The sequence below is a fragment of the Hibiscus syriacus genome, unplaced genomic scaffold (genome assembly GCF_006381635.1).
Source record: "Hibiscus syriacus cultivar Baekdansim isolate YM2019G1 unplaced genomic scaffold, ASM638163v2 tig00005406_pilon, whole genome shotgun sequence".
NCBI lineage: Eukaryota > Viridiplantae > Streptophyta > Magnoliopsida > Malvales > Malvaceae > Hibiscus > Hibiscus syriacus.
Window position 1 is genome coordinate 2,887,086 of NW_024062056.1, and position 15,142 is coordinate 2,902,227.

Genomic DNA, 15,142 nt, shown 5'->3' on the forward strand with positions numbered 1-15,142 from the left:
ACTAAAAAAAATTAGAATTTAAGTGAATCTTTGAGAATCCATTTCTCTTGCGGGAGCTTGTATCGCAACAACTAGATATGAGAATATTCTTGGACTCGACTTTCATTTGAATCTCTCTCTTCCTAGGGCTTTGAATTTGTTAATGACTCATTGTGTGCATTTCCTTTTTATCAATTGATTCGCTTCTTTGTACTCGAGAACCTTCGCTTTCCTCCCACATCTGATAATCTGATGGTTTGCTCCAACACTCTTTCGAGAAGGCTTAAAATAGCTCGGATGACTTATCATCTTGCTCGAAAGACTTACAAATGACTCGAAGGATTTCATTATCATGCTCGAAAGACTTATTGATGAATTTGCTTCACTACTCTTCGGGGAAGGCTTACAAATTACCCGAAGGATTTCATTATCATGCTCGAAAGACTTACTGATGAATCTGCTTCACTTCTCTTCGGTGAATGCTTACAAATTACCCAAAGCATTTAATCATCATGCTCGAAAGACTTACTGATGGCCCAAAGGACTTCATCATCATGCTCGAAAGATTTACTGATGGGTTTGCTTCACTACTCTTTCATGAAGGCTTACAAATTACCCTAAGGATTTAATCATAATGCTCGAAAGACTTACTGATGGCCCTAAGGATTTAAGCATCATGCTTGAAAGTCTTATTGATGGCCCGAAGGACTTACTAAGTGCAAAATTTTGGAAAAAAAATCCTTTTTAGTTTTCAAAGGTTTCATTTTCTTAAACATCATTTTCTTATTTTTCAAACTCATGTGAAAACATCCTACCCGAAGGTCTTATGGATGGCCCGAAGGACTTATCATCTTGCTTTAAAGGCTTATAGATGACCAGAAGGATTTTTAATCATCATGATCGAAAGACTTACTGATGGTCTCGAAGGACTTAAATTGTTTACTGGATAAGAAACCATTCTTATATTTCAAAATCTCAAATTTCATATTTTAATGAGAAATCCTTCTCATTTCACTTCATAAAACGACTTAATGGTCGGTCTATATGGCCCGCTTCACAACAATGCTTCCTCTGTGGATTGACCCCTGCGTTCTTTAGGTTCTGCCTCACTAAACAAGATTCCCTGTATTTGATGTTTAACTTCTACCTTTCAATTGTCGGGATTTTAACATCCCGCATCTTCTATTTTCATTGGAAGATCTGTCAAAATCATGTGTTTATGCATGAAACACAAATGCAATTAAATGTATCAATGTAATGCATTTTATTTTATGCAAATAATGTTTTCATGAATGCATAAATGTCGATTCAATCTTCATTTGACTTCAAAGTGGCGAACTCAGTCTTTTTCTACTTGATCATTCCTCTCCGGGATTTTTTATGCAAATCATTTCCCGCTTCTTCCCCCTCCATAATTATCAGTTCACGCTGCTTCTTCCAACCATGTATCACACAACAAATGGAATCCCACTCTTATTTTAACCTATTTTAAAACAAACAACCAGAGAAAAAGCTCCAGACTTTAGCAGTTGCAAACGCCAAGAGAATCTAAGTTCCCCTTGCAAATGAGGGTTGTAATTGTTTTTCTTTATTATTATCATTTTCGTAGTGTTTTTCCCCGGTAAATATTCATTTTTGTTTTTTTACAGGGGGAGGTAATCACATTGGCCATCTAATCCATGGGTGTTGCTGAATAAAAGAGACTTGTTTATTTCAGGAGTAGCTATTGTAAAATCCAAGGAAACTGGGGAAAAATTAGGTGCAGTGCTTATATATGAGATTGCTGATACCAACATTCCACCATTCCCAATCTTACATTTTTCTCTGAAGCTCTCTTAATCTTTGCCCCTTCCTTTTCACTTCCTTCATGTGGTCTCGTTTTCTGGTATTAAAACCCCTCAAAATCCTGAATAGAAACCGTGAACTTGCAAATCTATTTGCCCCTGTTTGTTATATCTTGAAAGGAGTTTTTTTTATACTATTTTTTTTTGTGTGTGTAACTTATGAAGAAAGATCTGCGTTCGCATTGGAGTTTAAGGTACTGTAAGTCTGTAATCTCCACTTTGGGTATCCTCAAATTTTGGAACATTGTTGAAATAGAGCCAAAAGGGTACCCAAATAATCTTTCTTTTTTTTCTTATTTTTTTTTCTGGGATTTTTGCATGTTGATTGATTTTCAGATTGCTTACTATATAGGAAGACGATGGCTGGCAATGGGATGTTATACCCAATTCTTGGATTTACTTCGTGTATGGCTTTTATTTATATGTCTTTTGGTGATTTGAAGCTTAGTAGTTTCCCTAGGGAACGGGGATTAAGTTTTGTGGAAAAGAATGAGACTCATTTCTTTTTAGATGGGAAACCATTGTACGTTAATGGCTGGAATTCTTACTGGTTAATGTCCGATTCTGTGGAGGAAAATACTACACCTAAGGTCAGTGCAATGCTTCAAGCTGGTGCAAGGATGGGTCTCACTGTTTGTAGAACCTGGGCCTTTAATGACGGTGGCTATAATGCTCTCCAGATTTCCCCAGGGCAATTCGATGAGCGAGTTTTCAAGGTATTTGTTTGAGATTTGGGGTTTTCTTTTTTGTAAATTTTGATATTTGCATCGCAAATTATCAGTTGTATAATCTCAATCCTATATGATATGTGTGTTCAATGCAGGCACCATTTTGGTTTCAAATTTACAAGAGATTATTGCACAGTTGCTAATCTAAACTAGGATTGTCTTGAATATAAATATGATAGGGCTCTCTAAAACTGTAATCTAGAAAGTTGGAAATGAAAGAGAATAGTAGGATAAGCTATTCGGATTTCAATTTGCTTCTATTTCTAGGCCGATTGATTAGAAATCTGTCAAAAATCGTTGAATAATCAACTCAGTTGTGTTCTCGAATGCCGGTTAGTATGATAGTAGAGTACAGTTTCTCGGTTAATGTTATTTATGTTGATGAATATCGATCTTTCTAGGCCTTGGATTATGTCATTGCAGAAGCAAGGCAGCATGGAGTCAGGCTGCTTCTGAGCTTAGTTAATAATTTGCAGCCATATGGTGGAAAGACGCAGTATTTCAACTGGGCGTGGCAAAATGGCATTGGTTTGAGCTCTTCTAATGATTCCTTCTTCTATGATCCATCAATCCACAAATATTTCAAGAATTACGTCCTGGTATCTCATCGTCTATCTAACTTTCACCAATATATTTTTCTTATATTTGAATAATGAAAATTTTCTTCCCCTGCATCACAAAGCATGTGTATCACTGCATATCTTCTGTGAATTGTTCTTGGTGTACTGACATTACATTGTTAAAATAGATAAATCTTAATGTTCAAAGGGGAACTCGATGCTGCAAGTTTCGCATCAACTTGTTTATAAATTTAGTGCTTACTGTATATAGCCCTGTAAACAAGAAGTACCAGGCGTCTTGCTTGTTGATGACAAACACAAAAGTTACAACAATTTGACTGTGAAAGAGAACTGAAAGTGAAAGGAAATGTGTTGTTACTCCATAATTATTAAATAATGGTTCAGTTTTAGTTATAGATGTGCTTGCTGATATACATAGACTTTGAATTGACTTCTCATTTGCGGCAGTGATGTTGGGGAAATCAATAATGCTTGTGGTCCATTTTTTATGGTATATTATTGATACTCCTATATTTATATCCCTGCATTAATAGAAGAATAACTTTAATTGTTTCCAGTCAGGAGTTCACACACAGAGTTAAATCAGTATCTATAGCTAAATTCACTTCTCAAGAGGTTGACACTCTTCAAGAAGGGGGAAATCAAGTAAAGATTAACCTTCTCTCTCCCTCTCTTGATAAAGATTTCTTGATAAAGAGCAAAATGAACAAAAAGCTTCAGGATAACATTCCTACAATAGATGATTCTCCCTTTACAATATCATTCAACAAAAGTCCATAACTGATCAAGCTTTATTAATTCATTACTTGTGATAGTTAGGTTTAGGTTACAACTAAAGCAATGATGTTTTTTTTCGGTTTCAATTTGATTAGGAATGAACTTTTCGTTTATGTAATTCATTCTCTCCATTTTTACGCTATTTATTTCTTATTGCAGTGGGTGTTGTCTCCCAAGTACTTCAATTTCCCGTTTCCTATGACGTTGACAATGATTCACATGTTTCCTATGAATCTTCTCTTACTTAGAACGTAACAGTCTTGTCTCCCTCCTATTTTTTGGATTAGGACATGGAAATTTCTAATGCTTAATTTTACAATACACTATGATAATAGTTGTTCGGTTTCTTCATTTTCTTAAAGCATCCACTACCATCACATATTAGATGTGTGTGGGATTATATGAAGAAACTTATAAAAAAAAATTGAATATACCCGTGCCAAACTTATATTCATTTTAATTATTTGACATTTTGGTAGGTCAAGAAATTCAGAGACAAGGGACACAGTCAACAACCAACTACAACTGCTGATCAAAAAAGAGCCTTTCCTAAGCGTTCAGCTGATGGCACCGGTGATGGATTTGTTACTTCCGCTAGGGTCCTCTTCAACAATCAACGGCACAAAGCCAAACAATTTGTGCTACGAACTATGAGGGGTGAAGAGGAGGGCAACCAGCAGGGACAGTTGAGTGATGGTGATGCATCTGCTGCAAGGTAAAGTCAGTGCTACTTACCTAGACATTAGATGCATTTGGTGGAGAGTCATAGGCTTTGGTTTCAATTCTTCTTTGTACAACATAGATAGTACAGCTCATGGCTAATCCGAACAGGGAGCAGTAACTAATTTTAAGTGAACTAGGACTATTGTTGAATTCATTTAAGGAGATTTGTAACTTTCAGTGTTTGTTTATTAACTTATAATAATGGTTATATGTTCTTTCTCAATATCATATTTTCTTTGTTTTCTTTGACTAATCGTTTATTGTAAACTGTTTGTAGTGTGAATAAATTGTATACAAATGGATTGCTTATAATATATAATATATAATATGATATATATATTTAATATTATGAGACATTAAATGTGATTTAGTTTGATTATTTGTCAATCTACAATATATATATATATAATTTACGAAATACAATCACGAAATGTATGTCATACATGCGTGTCATAAATTTATGACACACAAATGTGTGTCATCTTCATTTATGACGGGGGCTTCAATGACGCGCAATGAGCGTCATAAATGCACATCATAAATGCGCGTCATAGATTTATGACGGTGGCTTCAGCGACAGGCATTTGTGTGTCATCGTCACCCATAGATGACGCGTAATGCGCGTCATTAAAGGTATATTTTCTTGTAGTGAGAGTTTTTTAATTCAGTTGATATTCAAAGAATTTCAAATAGCAAATTTAATTCAATGCTCACCATCTTTAAAGTAGTATAAATTCATTTAAATATCATTACAGAAAAACTAAGAAATGATGAAAAACAAGTTCAAACATGATGTTGCAAATGGAATAAAGCTTCATGATAGAATGAAATGATCTCTTCCTACCTAGGATGCCCCATTAACCATCTAATGTCGTGGCACTTAACTCAAACGGATGTTACATATTGCTCTTTGATGCCCCACTCAAGCTCGTCATCCACTGTTCCACCAATTCCTCTATTAACATCCCATTTGCCACAAACATCTCTATCTCCTTTAACAACGACCTACAGTTTCCCATAGAATATCCCAATGCCCCCAAGTGGAAATCACAGACACTATCTTGATCATAGCTGTGAGCAGAAGGGTCTGATTTCACTTTCACTGGCCTCGGTGTAAGGTATTGACCTTCAATCAAATGGGGATACAGATCTGAGATAGGAGTTTGGAACACTTTCAAAGCATTTTTCGATCTTGGGACTTTCTTTGGACGTCTTGAGTAACCTGTTTTCCCTTTTCGTTTGCGGTTGTGGGAGCTCTGGATGTGACATTTATTCACCTCATCAGCTTGTTCCTTTTGATCAGTGGGACGTTTGGAAGTGACTTTCAAGTTTCCTTTGCTGATTGCATCTTCAATTAACTCTCCAGCCATCATAATATCCTTGACGTTATTCGTCGACTTTTCTAGCATTAACTTAAAGAAAGGAGCTGGAAGAGAATCGTGAAACATATATGATATTTGTTCTTCTAACAAAGGAGGTTGAACTTGTGCTGCCACTCCTCTCCATCTTAGGGCTTATTCTTTAAAGCTCTCAGTAGCTTTCATTCTTATCCTTTGAAGGTCATGATGTTTTGGGGCTAAACTAGTGCCATCATATTTTTTAAAATTAAGCACCCTTAATTCATGTGGGATGACCAAATCAGAGACTAAACTGAGTTCTCTAGCTTCTAACTCCTTGTGAGGGCCATTAACAACCTTCATATCTTTAATGGCTTCATTCAACCACCTGAATTTGTCTTCAAATTGTTTAAAATTGGCGAGGCTCAGAGTTAGATGCTCTAGGGCAAACTATCACTCTTGATGTATCAGTCTGATAACATTGATTTCATTTATCCTGCATTTTCTCTTTACCAGCAGCCTATGGTACCAGTACCTAGATCATTTGATTCGATACGCCTTGCAAAGAACCCGATGCTTGATTCCTCGTATCTTGTTGTGACCTGACTAACTACTCTTGCAACTGATCTTGTGATCCCTTATGAGATTGCTCCATTGTTTCCATTTGCTTATTCATGACGATGAGGAAGTAGTATGAATGGATGATCTTGTTATTACTGTCACATAACCTTCCATAAATTATTTATGTGCTTTTATAATTAATGCATGTAAAATGCTTAAATAAATACATGTAATGAAAATGCAAATGCCAAATGCAAATACAAAAGGTGTCATTCCAGAGTGACCATCTTAAAACAACTTTCATTGAACACAAAGGTCTCGATACATCAAACAAACTTTACATATAACGAACAGCTTTCAATCCAAATTTTTCTATCTGCTTCAATTTTCTTGCAAAGCCAGCTAAATCAACCCATTTCTGAGCCACATTACTTGCTTGGGTCATAGTTTTTTCACGAAGTTGTCTCTTTTCTCTATCTTTAGTGCCGATTCTCGGAGCTGTAAACACTGCTGTTGAATCTTCCTTGTAAGAAAGTCATTGTGGTTATGAAGCTCTTGTATAAGATCACTACAATCATCCACAATCTTCATCAACTTCTTGTTCTTGGCTCTAACGGCTTCTAGCTCAGCGTCATTCTCTCACTTGTGGCGTTGATATGACATTTCCATATTGGCAATGGACCTATTCAACATATGATTTTCGGCCTGATATCTTCCCAAATTATCAACAACTATATTGCGTCTTTTTTCTGCAATTTGTAAATCATGAGAAAACTTCTCGGCTCTACCTTCTTGCACCTTACAATTCATTCTCCATTGTTCAGCGTCATTCTTTAGTTTAGCGACTCCTATTATCCACTCATCTGGGACATTTCCTATACCAGCAAATTTAAAAGCTTGATTGATCCTTTGAAAATCATCTCGTATGGCTTCCATCTCTCTACTCAATTTATCATTTTCACTTTTTAAATGAAGAATCTGAGCTCCGTACTTTGGCAAACAGTCTTCTTCTTGGATGTCCTCACTAATACCCTTACCTTTGGTCACTTCTGGTTCGAACCCAACAGAATAATCTGTTACCAAACTAGGTTGTCCTTTCAATTCAAACTCCATTACTCCATGATCTAGTAGAAGTTGGACTCAACGTTTGAAGGTAGAACAATTCTCAATAGAATATCTTTGAATCCCAGCATGATATTCACAACGAACGTTGACGTTATACCAACTTGGATATGGAGGCTGCAAAGGTTTCACATAATGCGGGGCCACTTCTCGGGCTTCTAACAGTTCATCATACAATTCCTTATATGATATTGGGATGGAATCACAACGAGAGCCATCTCTCAACTTGGGTTGAATTGGAGTTTCCAATTTTATTTCCCCTGATGTTGGAAGTAAACTATCAAACACCAATGAGTTTTGACTGCATGTCTTCTTTTCATCCTTTTCAACTTCTATATTTGCCACTATTTCCTTGGCATTTCCAAACAACTTGTTGATATGAACAATGATTGTGCGTGATTTCTGATACTGACTAGAATCAACAGGTTCTAAAGTAGTCCCTTGCGTATCTGACACCTCGAGATTGTTTTCATTGAGTTCTTTCCTTTCTTTTGTAGAAGTCTTTCTTCCTTTGGAAAAAACATCTATTATATCCATCATCTTGGACATTTGCTCTTTTATCTCTCTTATCTCATTATGCTCTTCATCAAACATATGATCTTTATGTGCACAACTCTCCACTATTTTCGAAGCTTTCTCAGGATGCCATTTCTTGACTGTGTTATAGTCTGTTTGATCACGAAACCCCTTGTCTGTCATGAAAATATTTTAGTATGATGACCACTCACAAATCAACACCTTTTGAATATGTCATGATCAACCAATGCGGACAAAGAGAAAAAACAATATAGAAACAAGTTAGTACAAATGAGATAACAAAATGACAAAAAGCAACAATAACAAAATAAATAAATTAATGCTAATAAGAATGTAAATGCAAATGCACAAGGTGTTAATTCTAAAAGTGACCACCATAGAACAACCTTCATTTAGACAACAAGAATTCAGCACACCATGTAGTCAAAGTATAAATGTGATTCTTCATTTCTTCATTTCCTTGAGCCGTACTCTTCATGGAATCTAATATTGCACCCAAAGTTCTTAGTGTACTTTATCACCTTTGATGACGCCATATGTCCTTAAATTGAATCTTGAGGTCTCTATTTTGCTTTCAATACGAAGTGATCTTCATGTCTTTGTGAAGGGTCTTCTTGTCCTTGGTATAAATGTATCTATCTTCTGAGGGAATATCTTGGCCTTCACTCCTTTAAAGGAAGTCTTCAATCAGCTTCAGATTTCTTCATTCATCGGATGTTCTTCTTCATGGATCATTTGAACATCTTTGAATCTCCTGATTTTGACTACATGGTTATGAATTTCTTGTCTCAATATGTCCAGCCTTCTTATTAGTCAATCACTTGCGAATTAACACCTTGTGATGACATGAAGATGCGAATGCAATAAAATCAAAATAAAATAGACATAGAACAACAATGGGTTAGTGCACATAATATCAACAACAAAATAATAAGTATCATAATCATTAAATAAAACCTATCCTCACATGCTGGCTACCCAATCATACTTTAGTAGATCCTACCCAACCTAATATATACCCCCATGCTTTGTTTTAACATTAAAACCCTAACCGCATGATATCTAATTCACATGCTTGCTTGACAAATAAACCTAACCGCATGATTTCTAGTTCACATGTATTTATTCGAAAAGTGAAAATAAATGACTCAAAAAGCTTTTCCTTGTGTACTTTCCTCACTGGACTCTTAAGGTTCGGGTTAGACTCGACCTAAATTCATGCTCTATGTTCATTATATGCTGGGTTCAGTTCTAAAGTAATAGGTTCTCGAATTGTCCTTGTCGGTGCCCCCTTAGGCTGCCGAACCCTCAATCCTGGCCTATCACAGGCTTTAGGGGATCGAGTTCAATTTCGAGGGAACACACCTCCTTATATCCATGCGGAGGTGAATACCATCACGAGGACCATAAGGTGTGAGCTCCAGGAGCGATCCACTATCCCATACAGAGGTGAAAACCACACGAGGGCATAGTCTCTCACTCCTACTTAATTAGGACGGAGCGGGGTTTTAGCTCATATCATGAAAATGCAACTGTGAAGTGTGTGAGGAAAAGCAGAAAAACACATAATAAAAGCACTCAAAATCAATTCCCAAAACACACAATTAATCTGAAACCATTAACAAACAGATCAGTACAACTATTTAATGGTTAATAAAATTATAAACAAAAAATATTAAAACCAAACAAGGGATCAAAAACCAAATTAAAAAGAATTTATAACCTTCAATTGCAAAGACAATTAACTAATCGAGTATCGGCCTGACTCTCTAAAAACAGTCCCTAGTGGAGTCACCAAGATGTCGAAACGATTTTTTTCTTAAAGGGTGAGAAGGTGAGATTTTGAAAACCACATCAATTTTTGACTTATCTTTTTCAATCGGTTAAAAACAAATGCGATTTAAAAAAACTCTCGTTTCAAAAAATTCGGATTTTCTTTACGATAAAAAAATACGGTTCAAAGAGTCACCACCAATCTTTGATTAGGGTGTGATTGGGCACCCAAAAATGTTTGTTATTTTAAATAAAAATTATTTTTAATTAAAATAACAAATTAAGGTATGCGTTACCAAAATCCGAGTTCTGGAGTCGGTTACGAGTGAGGAAGGATTAGCACCCCCACAATGCCCTAAATCGGTACCTAGTCGGTTAATTAACGTCTTTGCAATGAACTATACAAATTCAAATTTAATTTGATTTTTGATCCCATAAAACAAAGATGTAAATTTAATAATGTTCAAAAGAACTCAAATAAATTAAATTAAAATTACCAAGTCGTTTTAGAAAGATAAAGAATGTTCGATTATTTACAAATATCGAGACCAGATCTTAAAAGCTATAAAAACCTTTTCTCGATAAATTTAAATAGCCGAACATTTCTTTTTCTTCCATTCCCAAATTTTAAAGTGATGGATCAATTTTTAGGCGTCACTAATGGGATACACTTTTATTTTAAAATCATTAAAAGCGGACCTCAAATGCGTTATGACAACCCACTTAAAACAATTTTAAATTAAAAGTGTATTAGCCTTAATCCAATTATATAATGATGTTCAAGTTATGCACGTGAGGCTATCAAGCATTTCATATAAAAAATGACGCTATGTTAAATAAATAATAAAATCTAATTCTATACATATGGTCAAACACGCTTACACGTAGGATTAAATTAAATAACATATTTTATTTAGGCATTACAAACTAAAAAAACTATGAACATCCAAGGGCCAAAATGGAAAAAAAATCAGCAATAGAAAATCAAATCGCAAAGCAGGAACATAGATACGCTTAAGGGACTAAAATGCACAAGAAATAAAATTACAGGTTAAATTCGAAAGTTCATACAAAACCAAGATAACTAGCATCAGGACTAAAACAAGAATCCACAAAATTACACTTCAAATGTAAAAACAACATGGAATCGAAAATAGCTTAGCCTAGGACTAAAAAGAAAATCTGTAAACTTAGAAGATATAAATAGAAACCCAAAAGATAACAATCTAAAGATAAAAATGAAAAACTTTGAACATTAGAGGACACACATCATTAGCCCCTTCTTGGCCATGCACGTATTTCCCTAAGCCTAAGCACTGTCATTTTATGCTTCACTTATAACCCTTAAACTCAAATTAAAGCCCTATATGTTATTAGACTAGAATCCTCTCCATTCTTCACTGTCTCAACCCCTTTCCATTCTCTCCACTCACCCATGCTCGAAACCTCAGGCACCATAGCCACCTTCTGGCCCCCCTAACGGTGACCACACTAAACCCCGACCGCTATTGGACTTCAATCGAAGCCAAACGACCACTCCTGCTCTTTATCGCTCGAGTCTCTCCACCCCGATGGCTTCAACTCCGGCGATCGATTCCTGAACTAGGTAAATCGACTCCTTTCTTCTTATTTTATTTTGGTTTTGTTTCGGAAATTTTACAAAGCCTAATTTCACTTTTCTTTCGACATTAGAACACGCACCAAAAAAAATGGAGTCAATACGCCCCCACTTACATTCAAACAACCCAGGTAAATCCTTATCTGATTTCCTTATTGTTTATTTCAAATGAAAACCTAAAGACATGATTCCTAGAAAACTTGTTAGACATGTAGAATATAATTTATTTACTTATTTATTCGGAAAAAAATAAAAATTAACGAAGGAAATGCTACTGTACATAATGGTAAAGAAAATAAACCTTGAAAGAATTTGCCTTGAATTGCTTTGGATCGTTGAAACAAGTGAACTCTTCTGTTACCTTTGATCTCCAAAATAGGAGGAAAATCCAGTACAATGTTCTTTATATTTTTCTATTTTCTGTAAAGGTAAACAAAAAAATGGAGGTTTTTTCTGCTTTTGCTCTCAGTTAATTGTTGATGCCTCTCGGCTCTCTCTCTTTTTTGTTTGTGATGCTTGATAATTTCTGGTTCCTTTTCTCTGGTTGATAGTGGTTTTTTTAGTGGTTTCCCCTTTTGTTATTGCTGAATGCCCTCTGTCAAAAACCAATTATGGAGATGTTTTCGTATTTCCCCTCCCCTTCAGTTTCCAGTAGTTTTCTCAATAAAAAACCGACCCTCACCCCAGTATATCTTTACAAACTGCTAAAAACCAACGTTAACTTCTCTTTTTTTTTCTCTGGATACAACTGCTGTCCATTGGGCTTGAAACGGGCCTCCAGCTGGTTTGGACTCATTTGGGCTCTATTCGGGCTCGTTGTAAAGCCCAGACAAAAACGAGTGTCTACAACTAGTGTATGAGACATCATACATGAACTCGAAAGGATAACCCCAATTTGGCAGGTGTGCAATCAGAGCTGATATAATGCATAATGTATGCGCAATATTTGAGAAATATTTGGTTAACATGTGGTAAAATCCTGCATGGCCAAGAAAAGAACTTATTTCCCTTACCGTTGTAGGGTAAGGGAGTGAGTGAATAATATCGGTCTTGGCTTTATCGACTGCAATCTCATCAGAGGAAACAATATGTCCTATAATTAACCCCTTATCAACCATAAAATGACATTTTTTATAATTTAAAATAAGTTTTAATTTTATACATCATTTCAAGAAATTAGTTGAATTAAGAAAGCATTCATTGAAATTGTTACCGTAAACCGTGAAATTGTCCATGAAAAATTCTATGCCTTTCTCGATGTAATTTGAAATTTGAAATGTGCTTGGCACATTGCAAAGTCTGAAGAGAATTCTTTGTTAGGAAATCGTTCGGAAGGGGTATGCAAAGTCATATTTTCTTGATCTTCTGGTGCAATTAGGATCTGGAAGAAACCTAAAAATCCATCAAGACAACATTAATGAGTTTTACCAGCTAATCATTCTTTACCACTTTCATCATTGGTGGGTTTAACCGGCATTGTCATTCACATGACGATTTAGCTCCTTCCTCGATCTTGATCTTCTGTATACAAGTCGAGTGATTAATTCCTTTAATGTCAGGGATGGTCCACCCTATGGCCTCTTTGTACATGCAGAAGACCGTTACAAGGTCTTGTTCCTATTCTTTCATCAACTTGTTTGAAATTATTACTGGAAAAGTGTCATTTTTTCCTAAAAATGCATACTTAAAGTGATCGGTATCTCCTTCAATTCAATTTGAGGAGACTGCAAAATAGAAGCTGAAATTTTATAATTTAAAGGTGAAATAATTTATCCGAAAAATATGATTTTTTTAACTCCTTGATTTCACAATCAAATTCATTCAATTCCCTAAATAGATCATCAAAAATTTAGTTTCTATAAATTCATGAACTACAAGATCAATGACATCAACAAAATTTAAGCTTTGAACATTATCATGATTTCAAAAAAAAATAGTTTCTATAAATCTTTGGTTTTGAAATCATTTTGATTTTGAAAATAAGCTCAAAGAAATTGAGAGAGATATCCGAAGTTGTTTAAGTGCTTTTCAATTCTTACGTTGGAATTGAGTTGTCGCTTTAGCCCTAAACTTGAAAGAAAATTAACTAAACATGAATTCAGAGGTGAGAGATATGCTTTAGGCTTACCCCGATGGGGTATTTATAGTCTCCAAAAAACCCTAAAATTACATTAAAATCCTAAAAGTTAATTCTTGAGATTAAATCCTAAAAATAAATATAAATCCCAAATTTAAATTTGAATTTAGAGCTAAATCTTTTACTTCCACAAAAACACTGACTAGACCTTCTAGACGATACTGACTAGATTCCATGTCAGCTCTTTCATGCCCATTAGTTTGCTCCTGATCCTGGAAAAATAAAAAGGTGTAACACCCCAATTTAGGGGCTAAATTTAAGAAATTATAAATTGGTGAATTTAATTGAAATTTTGGAAGGAAATTGAGGATTAAATTGTAAAATCGCAAAGTTGATAGACCATTTTAAGAAGTATAGGAAGTTCAATGACTAAACTCTTGGTTTACCCATTTTTTATATATGATGAATATAAACCCCATTTCCCACGATCAATTCCCAGAATACTTCTCATTTTCCCCTTTCCCTTAACCCTAATTCCAACTCCGATCTACTCACCATCCGACCTCTGATCGACAAACCGAAACCAACATCATGTTCGTTGTTAATCGAAGAACAAAACCCCTCAAACCTTTCGTCGTGAATCGTAGCCGTTCGTCATTAATTTCAGTCGGAAGTATCGTCGGTAATAACTCAATTTCAGTTGGTTTTTCATCGATTCACGATGATCCGGTCATCCGTTTACGACACCTCCCGCACCATCGTGTTCCTTGCATCGTTCCGAGTCCACCGGGGTTTTCCGTTTCTTCGTCGTCGCCGGCGCGTGGAGGGGTGAGACCGTCAAAGTTTCTGACGTTTCAGAATCGAGCTCTCCGCCGTTCAAAATATTGAACCGAGCTTTATAAGTGCCTAAAAATCGCTTAAAATAATTTTTAAGAATTTTTTCGGGAATTTTCTGACACAATATCACTGTTCACGTGCCACACCCGCCACCCCCCGAGAGTGGGCATCGTCTGGGTGATAATTTAGTAATTAATTTATGTTTGGGTGCTATTTATGTAAAATTCCGGTGTTAGATTGATAAATATTTGCAGAATGTGGCTAATTTGGTAATTAATTTCTGTTAGGGTGATATTTGTGTAAAATGGTTGACCCGTTGACAGTTAACCGTTGACCGGCATTGACCACTATTGACCAAAACTTTTACGGGCTTTGACAGGGCATTAAACGACCTTTGACTTTTAACGAGTATACCTATACTGACATTTTTCGACGTTCCAAATCCGATTCCGCAGTCCATTTTTCGAAATTCAGACCCGAAGGCCTCGAAATTGGCAGTCAAACCCATTGACTTTGATTTTCACTAAAAATTTCAAATTTTTGAAAAGTCATATGTTATGCTTTCGACGTCCTGAATCTGAATCCGAAGTCTGTTTCGCCAAATTCGAACCCGGTAAGCTGTTTTTCACTAATTTATCACCCGATTCG

The 15,142-nt window shown here is 35.6% G+C and overlaps 1 protein-coding gene across 1 annotated transcript; it reads left to right on the forward strand.

Annotated features, from left to right (window-relative positions):
- The first annotated feature begins 2,182 nt into the window (after window positions 1-2,182).
- On the forward strand, window positions 2,183-4,628 carry LOC120199224 (mannan endo-1,4-beta-mannosidase 2-like). The gene is made up of 3 exons (XM_039200384.1): window positions 2,183-2,539; window positions 2,953-3,150; window positions 4,389-4,628. Exons 1-3 carry the CDS (start codon window positions 2,183-2,185, stop codon window positions 4,626-4,628), a joined length of 795 nt encoding a protein of 264 aa, XP_039056315.1.
- Window positions 4,629-15,142: the final 10,514 nt, after the last annotated feature.